The 14,904-nt window shown below is 43.2% G+C and overlaps 1 protein-coding gene across 3 annotated transcripts in view; it reads right to left on the bottom strand.

Annotated features, from left to right (window-relative positions):
* NEDD4L (NEDD4 like E3 ubiquitin protein ligase) overlaps nucleotides 1-10,606 on the bottom strand; it is a 336,647-nt gene extending 326,041 nt beyond the window's left edge. For all 3 annotated transcript variants that reach the window (XM_024217469.3, XM_024217470.3, XM_024217471.3), the window contains exon 1: nucleotides 10,241-10,606. In XM_024217469.3, coding sequence (XP_024073237.2) covers nucleotides 10,241-10,288 — 48 coding nt within the window. In that variant the 5' untranslated portion in view covers nucleotides 10,289-10,606. The remainder of the gene's footprint in view (nucleotides 1-10,240) is intronic.
* Between the last annotated feature and the right edge of the window lie 4,298 nt (nucleotides 10,607-14,904).

Raw genomic sequence — 14,904 nt, 5'->3', positions numbered from 1 at the left:
CTGGCTTCAGTTATCAGCCCAAGCAGCTCATGCAAGTGGCTCACTTGAAATCCAAGCTTTCATCTTCACTAGATAATACTCCACCATTTCTTCTTGCACCAGGACTCTGTGAATAGGTGTTGCATGTATCTGTTAGCTTCAGATGCAGCACTGCAACAGTGTGGCCGAGACCCATGGATTGTTGCATCTATCCCACAATCCCTGACACAGCTCCCTTGAGAAGATGCATCAAGTCTGTAATACAGGTAGTCTATAGTCAAGGAGGAGCTACATCCAGGCTACAAGAGGCAGGGGCTATGCCCTGTGAAGCCCTCACACTTGCAGATGCCAATCACCTCCTCAGACTGTGATACTGTTTCTTCCAACATCTGAAAGCCCACCCCTGTTGCTTCCCCTCTGAAAACTCTAGCCAAATTTCACTCAATGTCTGACTGGCTATAGCAGCTCAAAAAGAAAACAGCATAGCACAGGCTTATTAAGTAGCTACAGCCTCACAGAACCATGTTCATAATATCAAGAAGCCTGATGCCTCCCTAGAATTACGTTGGGCTGTTACACAGGATGCCAAGGTTTCTTTTTCAAGACAGCCGTAATGATGCACAATGATAGAAGGAATCACTTTCATTCTACCATTAGGCAGTGCCCTCCAACGGCCAGTCCATGAAATGATTAGCTTGAAACAATTTTGTACCAAGAGACAAAGGGAAGAGATGGAGAAGCTAAGCTCTCTTTCACAAGCACCTCAGTAGTGTTACTGAAACTGCTGCAGAGATCCATCCAGCACAATACTTCGCCAGCATTCAAGAGAATGTACAAGACAGCCTATTTTTTCCACTGTAGTAAAAGACATTGGTTGGCCAGACCACAAAACCCACATTTTAATGCAACAAACTACACTACTTTACAATACTTTAAATACTTTAAGCTAGTACTTTATTTGCTAGTGCGGCTGCTATCAAGTACACACCAATTGCTCATTAAAAGCAGGTTTAAAGGCAAGCCTTTAAAAAAAAATACAAAATTACTGTACTACACAGACAACTGCAACCCAGTAATTTTGTTATTAAGTCACAGCAAGAAAATAAACACATATGTAATTACTTACATCCTTGACACTCATAATAGTGCCAGTTGCTTATTAAATGCAAACATCTAATGCAGCCAATACTCTTCACAAGATCTTGATGCAAGAGTCAGTTCTCTATTTTACTAATAAAAACTCTGTACAGTACCCAAGGTGGGGAGGAGGAGGAATATGTATGCAGTTACAGTAACGTAACTGGCCTTTTTGTATGGTACATATTTCCAACAATTGCAAGTGACTGTAAACTAAGAATAATAGCATTGGCTGTGATGTCTCAGAGAGGTTACCAACCTCCCTGCCTTTGCACACTCATACCTTTCTAAAATACTTAGCACTTGCCCCAGGCTTAAGGTGGAATTTTCCATATTTTGTCTCTTAAAATGTTTTGGTTTTATTTTCTTTTTTTGTAGTTTATTTTATTTTGAAGAGAGCCTCCAGCCCATTTTTTAATTACGGGTCACTGTTCCCACTGCAATTAGGTCGATACAGCCAAGTTGCTGTGCTCTTAACCAGAAAAACAACTCCAAACAGAGAATAGCAGAAGCCTCTAAGACCTGGTCTACTCATGGGTTAGGTCAATGTAAACTGCCACAGCTTCCTCTCCCTGTTTCCCCCTTTATCAGGCTCAGATGCTTTCCCTTAAGCTCAATTAGGCAGCAGGTGATCAGTCATAGGTGCACTAGACCCTGCTCACTTTTAAGGGGCTAGTCAACCTGTGATGGTGGGATTGTTACAGTGCAATGTGGATAGCATTCTTTTTATGATAATTAGGTGTCCAAATCTCTTAGGCTACTTTGGAAGCCACAGCTATATAGTCTGTTTTAGTGTTTGTGCTGCAAGTATATTCAAGACACAGACTGTTGAATACAGCACAGAATAATTATATAGCACCACAGTGTTCCAATAAGACGGGAACACTAACTTTTGCCTTTCTTGCCTAATAATGGTGAAATCTTCAGTTATTTAGCAGTTTATTGCATTTGTTATATACACCAGTCATTTTTTTTTAAAGTTTTCTTTCAGCAGAATGGCATTTCAATGTTTTACTATTCAAAACAGTTGACAAATATTACAGTTAAAGATGCTGTTTAAAAAAAATATTAAAAGCTGTGTACAGCTTTTAAAAAAAGCTTACTATATTTGTGCAGTAAACAAGCATCCCTGTTTTTAGGATTGCAAGCTAGGCTGCCAATCTCTATAGCAGATAATCTTTAAGTTTAGCCACACCGTGAAGGCAGGCCATTGACAACATCAATGCTCATCAATCTTTAAACGCCATTGGGCGGATCCTCAACTGATGTAAATAGTTATGGCTTCAGTGGACCTATGGAAATTTACACCAGCTGAGGATCTGCCCCCATAAGTATTAAATGATAAATGACAAAACTCACTAGGTTTAAGGAAGATTTTGACTGGCATGTGAGAATTTTTACTGGCCTCATTTCATTACTAATGCCCCACAAAAGGGTTTAATAGCAGTATACCCGATAGATTCAACGTAAAACACATATTTACATTTTAGCTTCAAAGAGAGAATGCTTCTTTATCTCAACTTTGTAATCTGAACATAGAATTTTACATCATATCTGGTGGAAGGTTATTAGACACTGTGTTAGGAATCTAGTTTACAGTAAAATAGTATCACGAAGAGAAATCAAAAAAAGTTTTAGAAGATCTTCCACTGAAACTCACTTAATGCTTGTCCAAAGACAGAAAAATTAATTGTGCAATTATGTTTTCGGTTGCTTATAACTAGCATATTGTTCGTGTCATCACTAACTTCAAGAGTTTGTTTTATCATAGACTATTCAGAAAAGATAGGAAGACAAATCACAGATAAGTGTCTGATTATACACCTCTACCCCGATATAACGCAACCCGATATAACACGAATTCAGATATAACGCGGTAAAGCAGCACTCTGGCGGATCAAAGCAAGTTCAATATAACGTGGTAAGATTTTTTGGCTCCCGAGGACAGCGTTATATCGGGGTAGAGGTGTATTTATTTTTTACATTTGCAAGAGATTGCATATGTGACTTAAAAATGTTGAGGCAGAAAATCTTCCAATCAGTCAGGTGATTTCTCACCTCAATGTAAATTAAGAAAGGGGTTTTCAAAAGCACTAATTGACTTAGGTGGTTTTGAAAACCCCACACAAAATCCAAGTTGGAGTCTCAGTTTTTAAAAAGATCAGGAGCGATGAGCCCACACTGAAGAGTTCAGATCTTGAGCCGAACCTCCGGGATTTTCAGATCTGGCTTTGATTCAGACTCATCTCTAAAAGCGCACACAAAATTACACACACTTACTTCAAAACCAGTTCTGATTTTTCCTTTACTGTATCAAAAAGAAAGTCTCCCAGCTGTTTTGGTGCAACTCTCATGTGCGCCTGACCCTCTCTAAAATAAGAAAGGGACATGGGACCAGAGGGGTGGAGAAATTCACCTTTGGAGTAGGAGTAAGCAAATATATTCGAGGAAGTGAAACTAGGAATTTAAAGCAAAACTGCTGTTCCAGTATCAGCCACAGAAAGAGAAAAAACAAGAAGTCCTCAGGATCCAAGGGAGATCATGATAGTAATAGCCTGGTTTAAATACATTTAAGAAACCAGCTGTAATCGTTTCTTCTTCGGGAATGTTACAGACTACCTCCCATAATACCATTGAAACCTGCGCAGCTCACATTTGTTAGCAGTACAAATGATGCTCTACAGCACAAGCAAGTGGTTTCGCAAGGGAGATTGCTCCAGAACAATAGAACTCCATCAGGAACAGTCAAACATAACATGCAAAAAGCCAACCTCACTTCCCACATGCATCATCTGTGATACAATCTACCACCAGAGAGAGTCTTATAGGAGCTGTATTTATTGTTAACACTGCATCAAAATCACAGAAGTCACCTAAAATTTCAGCATGACTTATTAAAATTTACTCTAATTGAACGTTGCAGACTCTAAGATAAAGATATAGTCAACTAGTATCACTTCCCATAACATTTTAAAGTTCTCTGGTTTCATTTCTAAATGCTATATTATTGCTTATTCAAAAATGTTGCAGTGCCACAGAGGTTCTTTTAGTACTTGAAATCCAAGCTAATGTCTATTTAACACATACTTACTTGACCTAGTCTACTGCATGAGAATTAATGAGGGAGGGGATATTAGTGTATAGCAATGGTTCCCAAACTTTAACAACTTGTGAACCCCTTTCATTAAAATGTCATCTTGCGAACCCCCTCATAAAAATGAATATTTCCAGGGATTTTCTCCTTTACCGGAGTATAAATGATAAAAGCAGTGATCTTGGAAATATAAAATTTGTTTTTATGACATGCTTATTACACACTTTATAATTATTATTTATCATTACAGTATTTTTATTACATTATGAAAACGGCAACACTCTTCCAAGATCTCACGTTCGTAGCTTGTATCGCTTTGAATAACCTTTGTTATAAGACAAGGCTCTTATGTTTCATCAAGGAGTATCAGATGTGAAACAGCAGGAAGGTATTTAAGACAACAACTCAAAGAGTTCCTCCTACACAAGCATTCAGGTCTTGAGCAGTCCAGGCAAACAACGCACGTTACAACAAAAGCTTAAACTTGTTCTTCATAATAATTTTAAAAACAATACTAGCTGCCTATTTAATTTTAAAAACAGCAAAATATATACACCTCCATTTCTTATAAGGAGTCTTGAAGTTTAAATCTCCTCAGTGTGATAGATATGCTTGCTTTGATCTGCTTAGCTCTTGGAAGCCCAGGGGCTCCAGGCTGCCGGCCCCGTGCTGCCCAATAGGGTGACCAGATGTCCTGATTTTATAGGGACAGTCCCAATATTTGGGGCTTGTTTTTTTTTTAAAAAATATGGGCTCCTAATACTCCCCACCCCCGTCCCGATTTTTCACACTTGCTATCTGGTCACCCTACTGCCCAGGGTCCCTAGGGACAGCTCTGTCCGCCATTAGGGAATTTCCCCCCCCTCCCTGAGAACCCCCTGTAACATTTTACGAACCCCAGTTTGGGAACCACTGGTGTATAGTGATGACTATCACATGAGCTATTTTGTTTCATCTTTGTTGTCTCTTGAGACAGAGTAATTTCCACACACAAGTTCCTCTGTGACAGTTCACAATGCGTCACAAAGCAACTGAAGAGGTAACTTATGTCAGCAGGTTATACTGTACAAACTAAAGAGGGACTCAAAAACTGTGCAAGTTATTTCTAATCTGAAAAAAAAAGGAAAAAACCCTTGACTGGTAGGGGAGGCACACCACAAAGGCAGGAAAAATGTTCAAGGCTACAAACTATGCAAATACATAAAGAAAAAAAAAATCAGAAGATAGGATTTTCTTTTGCTATAGCTTTTGTGTGTTTGATGGAGCTTATTCTCCAAATATATTTTTTCTTATTTACTGGAATAAGGAGCTGTAAAATCTGATCTTTGCAAAGATATGCTTGGGAGAAAGAACATGAAAGAATGTTAAATTGTTCTTTGGGCTATGCTCATGTAACTAAACTCAAATTTATTAAATTAAAAGAGAGTTGCACAGATTCAACAAAGGGCAACACTCTGTCCTCCAGTGGGGAAAAAAATATCAAGATGTTAATATACTAACACTGTAACAGACTGATTGGCTGGGTAGCAGTATTTGCAAATTAGGCTTCCTGCACCATTTGAGTACATACTTTAGCCTTGAAGGCACATGGGCAAGGAAACAGAGGACCATAATAGAAGCCCACATATGCTATGTCTACCCTTATAGTAGTGAATAGAGTACAGAGGCTACATGTGTAGCTATACACCACAGAGAAAGGCAGACTGTGTCCACACTTGTCAGTGTGGTGTGTAGCACTGTACAAATGGGAGGCATTGCTTACATGACTGTCTACATGCCTAAGGTATATACCTGGGGGTTCAGAAGCATGGGCATGCAGTGTCTGTACTCTATATGCTGCCAAGTGCAGACATCCGTCTTCTTTTCCCACCTAGATTGTTGTCCATAGTTTTGCACTCTCTCTGCCTCAGCTCCCTCAAACCAGCAAAGAAGATCTCTGGTTCTTATTCCATACCAGGAGCTCCCACTTGAATGGAAATCGCACAAATGAAGACTCTACAATAAAGGCATGCAGCACAGAGTGGAAGAGAGAAAGTATACTCAAGATGGGAAATCTGAAGTATTGTTCTGACAATACCAAGGACTAGCATTTTTTAGCTATAGATAAAGCTCCCACCAGAGTATTATGCTTATATCAGTACCCAAATACTTTACTATATATAAAGAATCTGTAGAATTTTGTTTATGTGTAACTACCAACTATACATTTTAAAATTATTTACAGTGAACAGCAAGTTCTGCTTATTTAATGAGTTTTGTGACATTAAGTGCATGTTTATTTGTACAGTCGAGGAAACAGACAAACAAAAAAACCTGAATATAATAAATGCATATCAAATTCTTTGAAGACAAACACTTCTGTATGAGAGAGACCTATAGAAAATTGTGGGTACTATCCAAGGGCTGTAGTTTAACCCCAAATCTTGCAAATACTCAAGCACATGCTTCACTTTAGTCATGCAAATAGTCCTACTGACATCATAGGACTTTACATATGAATAGAAGTTAAGTTTGTGCTTAACTATTTTCAAGTTGCATTGTTATTTATGTCATGAAATGCATGAAACTTAATTTTTTAAATGAATTATTTCAATTAGTAAGCACATAGGGTCTAGAATGGATACTAAACATCTAAATACACACAAACAGTGTAACAAAACAAGTCTTCTTTGAACAGAATTAAAAACTAGTTGTGATCTAAAATAAGTCTGCAGAAGACCAGATGGTTTGAGAGATATGGGTTCTTTCACCTCCAGATTACTGGTTCAAAACCAGCCCACAGCAGTAGCAATGGAAAGTTATTACCCACGTAGGCTACTAAGCAGCCATCACATGCAGCAAGCTGGTAATCTCAGTCCAGTTCCCAATGGACAGGCATGCCTACCACAAACATCACTGCATTTGTGCCAGCAATGATGGAACAGCCTTAGAAGAGGGGCCAGAGACACAGTAGGCATAGGAAGCTCATACATAAAATGTAACAATATTAGATTGGCCTCTGGAGGGCAGGAGGGATGTACTTGTTTTCTTGGATTGTAAACTCCTTGGGACAGGGACCATGTCTTCCTACAGCACAATGGGTCTCTAATCCTGACTGGGAACTTGTTTCCTCTCCTTCCCTCCAACTCAGGGTTGAGTTACTCAGGTGAAGGAGAATGGGAAGCCTGCATTTCCACTGTATAGGCCATATACGTTCTGTGCATAAAATGAAAAAAACCCAACACCTTTTACAAGCACTAGTATCAAAGGGAAAAAGCTCTCCCTCAGTTCTCTTGACAGCTATACATTTGCTAGGATCTTCTGAGACACAAATGCCCCAAACCTCCATGCTGTGGCAAAGTATTGCAGGATACAGCAGTTGCCCTAGTTGTTTCTTCAGCTTATTAAAGCCCTCAACCATTACAGTAACAGGCCTATGTCAATGCAGGATTCTGAGCCTTTTACAGTTCATACTACAATAGAATCCTGGTTATCTGATCTGCTTGGGTGACATCAGAAGTGTTCCGATGATCCCAGTCAATAAAATAAGGAGACATGCTGAGAGTTCGTTAGATTGAGCTTCCACTGTATTTTGTTCCTGAGAATTCACATGTAGCCAAGATTGCTTTTGAAGAGTACATGAAGAAGGTTTATAAAGCCAGATGAGGGAGGAAAGGAATTGTAGAGAGACTCTAATTTTGTCTTCATCTTAATCATTTGAACAGCTAAACCCCTTCTAATGCATTCTCTCCTCCCCACGTTTGTACAAAACTTGTTTTTACCTGTTCGCTTTCACAGCTTTATAAACCAAATAATCATCAACACACCAACACCCACACACAAAGGATCCTATCTAGTTTGAATTCAATAATGTAGTCACCTAGATTTGATTCAATTTGAGTACAACAGTCAGTTTCAATAAGAACTGGAGTAGTTCAACAGCATTTACACTCAATCTCCTGCTATGATGCCCATCATATCTACTTCCTTGGTTATCAAGATGCTGGCCTGTGGCAGCATTAAAGTTGACACTAAGAAGATACACGAAATTGGAAGAGTTTATTAATATAGCATGTCACCTTTGTTTGGGTATTTGTTATATTGACCACTATGCAAACTCACCAAAGGTAACTATTCTTCGCCACACACAGCATCTCAACAATGCGGTCTCCAATCAGATGCAGTATAATGGATTATTCTGTCTGCAAAGGTTCTATTTTTTTAGCACCACCCATTTTTCTACACAAGGCACTAGTTAATAAAACTAGCATACACTACATAATTTGGCTAACCAACAGGACAGATAAGATAATCAAGCTCCATCTGCATTACACCATTAATCACAAGGTTGACTTTGACACTAGCTCCCAAATATAAAACACTTTGCATGCAACCCAAACATCTAGTCTCGTTCATTATATATATATATAACAAAATGTATTTAGTCCCTGAGCAATTTGTATTCCTACACTGTGTTCAGAGAGACCTTAAATAAGACTTGGGAGCAGCAGCTGTCTTTCCACCTACAATACCTCAGTCTGAAGCCTGGTTCTTTGTTCCCGAATGTCTGCATCTTGCCACTTTCTGGGGGACACTGCCTCCTTTCTACTGACAAGGTGAAAGATCAGATAAGAGAAAAAGAACAAGGCAGGCCTAGGTAACACTACAATGGCATAAAGAGTGTCTGTACAACATAACTGAAATGTCCAAGATATAATATATATAGTGCCACATGTCTATACATAAATAAAAATACAGGGGCCATACCCCAACAGATTTATGCTGTACCTATTATACTGTATACAGCACTCAAGAGGCCGTCAGGATCAGGGCCCCATTGTGTCAGGTGCTACACAAGCAGAGGCAGACGTTGCCCAGAAGAGTTTATAATGAAGTCAAGCAACAAACTGAGGACACAGGAGTTGGAGACAATGTATATGTACATGGTAAGTATGTACCTAAAATAAAGACACTGCCTGCTCTTTGGATCTAAACACTAACAGTGATGGGCTTTATGCAGGAGAGCAGATTGGAGGTTCTATACGGTTAAAAATCTCTCTGAACTGTGGCCTCACTGCCAGATAAAGATAATTTACGTAGGCACCTCACACCTCCATTATTATGATATAAATCGATATTACACACACACACTGGGTGTGCCCGGTGACCTACGGTCACACTTGCAGACATACCGATTGCTCTGACACAGCCAGAAACTGTAGTCGGCACTGATCGCACCCAATACCTTCCTTCCCCTGAACCCCGTTTAAACCCAGCGCGGAGGCTGACAGTGGTTCCGCCAGCCCCCAGCCAGGCCGTTGTCAAACCCCACGCAGTCTCCACGCTCCCTCCCCGAGAGTGGGGGGGAGGAGAAGGGGAACCCCAGCGAGGCTGCCGCTGCCGGCACCTCAGCCCGTTCACGAGGCTAGGAAATACCTGCGTGCTGAGTAATGCAGCACGGGTTGGCGAGTCGTCGCCCCGCGGCTCGCACACACCGGTGCTCCCGGCGTTCCCACCCGCGGGGACCTTACCGCGAGGGCCCAGCGGGTTACCCGCCCCCGCCCCGAGCTCCAGCCCTGCAGCAGAGACCGTGGCCAACCAAGGGGCGCCCAGTCCCCGGCCTCACAGCACCTGCCGGCAGCGCGCTGCGAAGGGCTCCTCAGCCTTCGCCCAGCGCCGCCCCGGCTCCCCGGGGGCCAGCGGCAATGGCTGGGAGGCTACACTCCGTCTCCCTGCCCGACCCTCGCCATTAAGGGAGCGGAGTGGGGGGAGGAGGCGCCGGGGCTCTCCCCGGAGCCGGGGACCCTGCAGGCGGGGAGCCGGGCTCTGCTACCCACGGGGCACCCGCCCCAGCCCCCGCGCCCTTCCCGGCTGGGTGTCCGCGAGCCGCATTACAGCTTCCTCCCAGCCAGCGCTGTGCGGACAGCCCGGCGCAGGGCAGCGGCAGCCCCGGGGCCGGTGCAAGGGCGTTCCTGCCGGGCCCCTCCGAGCAGCGAGCTGGGGCCGCAGCCGGGAATGGGGGATAGAGGGTCACAAACCCCAGTGACTTACTTCGTCTTCAGAAAGTCCATAGACCGGCTCCACAGCCCCGCTAGCCATGGATCCCGCTGAGCGAGCGTCCCGCTCGGCAGAGGAGGGAGCGAAAGCCGGCGGGCAGCCCTCTCTCCGGCCGTGCGCGGGCAGGGCTTGCTGGCAGAGGGCACTGCCCCGCCGATGCACACAGCCAGCGGGCGGGCAAATAAATCCAGGTGAGCCCCGCACCTCCCCCAGGGCAGGGCGCTCCGTGCAGCCTGGGGGCCGGGGCGGGCACTCCCGCAGCTGCTGCCTGGTGGACGAGAACGAGAGACGGCAGCCCCAAGCTCAGCTCCGGGCTGGCTCCGTAGCGGCCGCTGCACAGAGCCTGCCCCGCTCAGCTCCCCGCGCCCCTGCCGCCGCCTCCTCGCCCGGCCAGCGCCCCGCTCACACAAACTCCAGCCACGCTCCAGTCCCGACCCAGCAGCAGGGAGACCCAGCCGCCGCCGCTGCCTACTGGGGCGGGGAAAGAGCCTAAGCGGCCCAATCAAAGACGCGATCGGTAGGGGCGGAAAAACCGCCAAGCTCGGTTGATTTGTTGGCTTCCCCCACCCCCTTTCGGTAGCAATTTTTGCAAATGAAAGAAAGGGGGAAGGAGGGGAGAGCAGGGGGTGGGGGGACTGACTGTAACGCGCCCCTGGCTGTGTGGGGATGCTGCTGCCGGAGAGGTGGAGGAATCTCCTTAGCTGTTGATGAGACTCTTGCCACCCCTTTGCTCTTTGTCTAGCGCTTTTGGTTCATACCCCCAGTGCTGAGATGGCTTTGTGTTGTCCCCTGTATTCCCCGCTCCCTCAATCTGGGCTTCCACTCAGCGTCAGTTTCTCCGGGAGACAAAGGGGGAGGGAGACTCTCAGTGGCCGAGATGTGCAATTGCCTCCATAAAATTAAACGGGCACTGACAGGTTAACAATCAGATGTAAATAATAATAAAGAATAAATGTCCTCACTTAGCTTGCCTGAGATTATTCTGACCGAAAGGACTGTAAAAACCTGACTGGCTGGTGGTTGTTTATGCTCTTTGGTTCCTGTGTACATTTCTCTCAAACAAGCTAGTGAGTTTATTTATAAAGTAGTTAGTTTCACCCTGTTCTGTGCAGCAGTGTTTAGGTTGCAAACAGAGCAGGGCGAAATGTTTAAACACAAACAAGTGCTGTTTCCAAATATTTGGTACTGATTTCATAAAAACAATTATAATGACACTAGGGTTTGTGCTTTTTAAAATAAATGAAACCTACATTTTCAGTATAAGATGATAATGTTTTACATTTTTAAATAATGTTTTAATCGTAATTTTAAAATATACTAATAAAGCATTCTATTCATTTCTTTGGTCTCCCTTTAGGCGTGATTGCTTTAGGATGTTTAGATTAAGAGAAAACAATATATTTCTAAAGCACAAAATGTAATAGTCTGAACAAAGGGCATAAATGGGGAAATCTATTAAATAAGCTAAATGATTTCAGAGTCCGAACCTGCAGTTTAGGGAAAGCTCAGTGTCCTATATCACATTTAAAGGGGCTACTCTGACTCAGAAAGGGGTTGTATGGCAGTACTGAATCTATAGACCAGTGGTTCTCAAACTTTTGTACTGGTGACCCCTTTCACATAGCAAGCCTCTGAGTGCGACCCCCTCTTATAAATTAGAAACACTTTTTTATATATTTAACACCATTATAAATGGTGGAAGCAGAGCGGGGTTTGGGGTGGAGGCTGACAGCTCAGGACCCCCCATGTAATAACCTCATGACCCCACTGAGGGGTCCCGACCCCCAGTTTGAGAACCACTGCCATAGACAAAGGCCTGCTCTGAAAAATCCCCTACTACCGACTTTACTTTTGGACATTGGCAGCTGGATACCTTGGTGATGCATTTATCTATAAATGCCCAAAGCAAAGAGATAAAATAGATGGATTAGATAAGATCTCTCTCTATTAAGTTTCTGCCAATCCAGGTATCATAGATTCATAGATTCTAGGACTGGAAGGGACCTCGAGAGGTCATCGAGTCCAGTCCCCTGCCCGCATGGCAGGATCAAATACTGTCTAGACCATCCCTGATAGACATTTATCTAACCTACTCTTAAATATCTCCAGAGATGGAGATTCCACAACCTCCCTAGGCAATTTATTCCAGTGTTTAACCACCCTGACAGTTAGGAACTTTTTCCTAATGTCCAACCTAGACCTCCCTTGCTGCAGTTTAAGCCCATTGCTTCTTGTTCTATCCTCAGAGGCTAAGGTGAACAAGTTTTCTCCCTCCTCCTTATGACACCCTTTTAGATACCTGAAAACTGCTATCATGTCCCCTCTCAGTCTTCTCTTTTCCAAACTAAACAAACCCAATTCTTTCAGCCTTCCTTCATAGGTCATGTTCTCAAGACCTTTAATCATTCTTGTTGCTCTTCTCTGGACCCTTTCCAATTTCTCCACATCTTTCTTGAAATGCGGTGCCCAGAACTGGACACAATACTCCAGCTGAGGCCTAACCAGAGCAGAGTGGAAGAATGACTTCTCGTGTCTTGCTCACAACACACCTGTTAATACATCCCAGAATCACGTTTGCTTTTTTTGCAACAGCATCACACTGTTGACTCATATTTAGCTTGTGGTCCACTATAACCCCTAGATCCCTTTCTGCCGTACTCCTTCCTAGACAGTCTCTTCCCATTCTGTATGTGTGAAACTGATTTTTTCTTCCTAAGTGGAGCACTTTGCATTTGTCTTTGTTAAACTTCATCCTGTTTAACTCAGACCATTTCTCCAATTTGTCCAGATCATTTTGAATTATGACCCTGTCCTCCAAAGCAGTTGCAATCCCTCCCAGTTTGGTATCATCCGCAAACTTAATAATCGTACTTTCTATACCAATATCTAAGTCGTTAATGTAGATATTGAACAGAGCCGGTCCCAAAACAGACCCCTGCGGAACCCCACTCGTTATGCCTTTCCAGCAGGATTGGGAACCATTAATAACAACTCTCTGAGTACGGTTATCCAGCCAGTTATGCACCCACCTTATAGTAGCCCCATCTAAATTGTATTTGCCTAGTTTGTCGATAAGAATATCATGCGAGACCGTATCAAATGCCTTACTAAAGTCTAGGTATACCACATCCACAGCTTCTCCCTTATCCACAAGACTTGTTATCCTATCGAAGAAAGCTATCAGATTGGTTTGACATGATTTGTTCTTTACAAATCCATGCTGGCTGTTCCCTATCACCTTACCACCTTCCAAGTGTTTGCAGATGTTTCCTTAATTACTTGCTCCATTATCTTCCCTGGCACAGAAGTTAAACTAACTGGTCTGTAGTTTCCTGGGTTGTTTTTATTTCCCTTTTTATAGATGGGCACTATATTTGCCCTTTTCCAGTCTTCTGGAATCTCTCCCGTCTCCCATGATTTTCCAAAGATAATAGCTAGAGGCTCAGATACCTCCTCTATTAGCTCCTTGAGTATTCTAGGATGCATTTCATCAGGCCCTGGTGACTTGCAGGCATCTAACATTTTTCAAATGTTATGTCTTTGAAGCCAAATACTAGAAGATGGTGCCACTCTTTTGGTATCTGCAGCAAGGCTGGATTGGTTGCTGTTTCTTGGGGCACCCAGGGCTGTGAGTCACCTTATTGCCACCTGCATCCAGCAAAAGGGAATCTTGCCTGTGCCAGCTGGGTGTTAGCTCCCTAATCCAATCAGCCTGTCAGCCACTCAAGCACTCTCCTCTGGGCTACATCAGCCCTGTCTTTGTCCTGCAGGTTGATAATATATGCACTCCAGCCCCGGTGTCCCTTCAAAAATGCCCCCATGTAGTGTCCAGCCCCAATCACTGACAGAACTCCCAGATCTTCTGTTCCCAAAGGACCAATGCACCCCAGTTTGCCAGCTCTACCTTACCCCACTGCTTCTGGAGTTCATTTATAGTAAAACAAAAGGAAGATTATTTAAGAAAGAATAGAGATTAAAATAGAAACAAGTGTGGGTGATGGAAATAAATGGTTAAAAATTATAAAATGGGAACTAGGACCTACGCTTATTATAGTTACTTTTAATTCCTATTTAATAAAGTAGATTCTCACCCCAATGTTCAGTCTTTTGCAGCACTTGCTAGCCCCAAGGAGCTAGGGCTCAGTCTTTCCTGAAGCACCCCTGCTCATCAAGGTCCTCAGCAAATGGATGCAGAGTGTCTTTCTCCATGGCTGCTACTCTGAAACCTTTGTCTACCTTGTGATATACTGAATCAGTCTTTTGTCTTTATTCACAGACAGGGGATCCCTTTGTTGTATTGTATCAGAGGGGTAGCCGTGTTAGTCTGGATCTGTAAAAAGCAACAAAGGGTCCTGTGGCACCTTTAAGACTTTAAGACAGATGTATTGGAGCATAAGCTTTCGTGGGTGAATGCCCACTTCGTCAGACGCATGTAATGGAAATTTCCAGAGGCAGGTATAAATATGCAGGCAAGAATCAGTATGGAGATAACGAGGTTAGTTCAATCAGGGAGGGTGAGGTCCTCTGCTAGCAGTTGAGGTGTGAACACCAAGGGAGGAGAAACTGCTTCTGTAGTTGGCTAGCCATTCACAGTCTTTGTTTAATCCTGATCTGATGGTGTCAAATTTGCAAATGAACTGAAGCTCAGCAGTTTCTCT

This window comes from Terrapene carolina, unplaced genomic scaffold (genome assembly GCF_002925995.2).
Source record: "Terrapene carolina triunguis isolate 2854851 unplaced genomic scaffold, T_m_triunguis-2.0 Scaffold69, whole genome shotgun sequence".
Classification (NCBI taxonomy): domain Eukaryota; kingdom Metazoa; phylum Chordata; order Testudines; family Emydidae; genus Terrapene; species Terrapene triunguis.
Note: the sequence above shows the minus strand (reverse complement) of the source record. Positions and strands in the feature narration are given on the sequence as shown.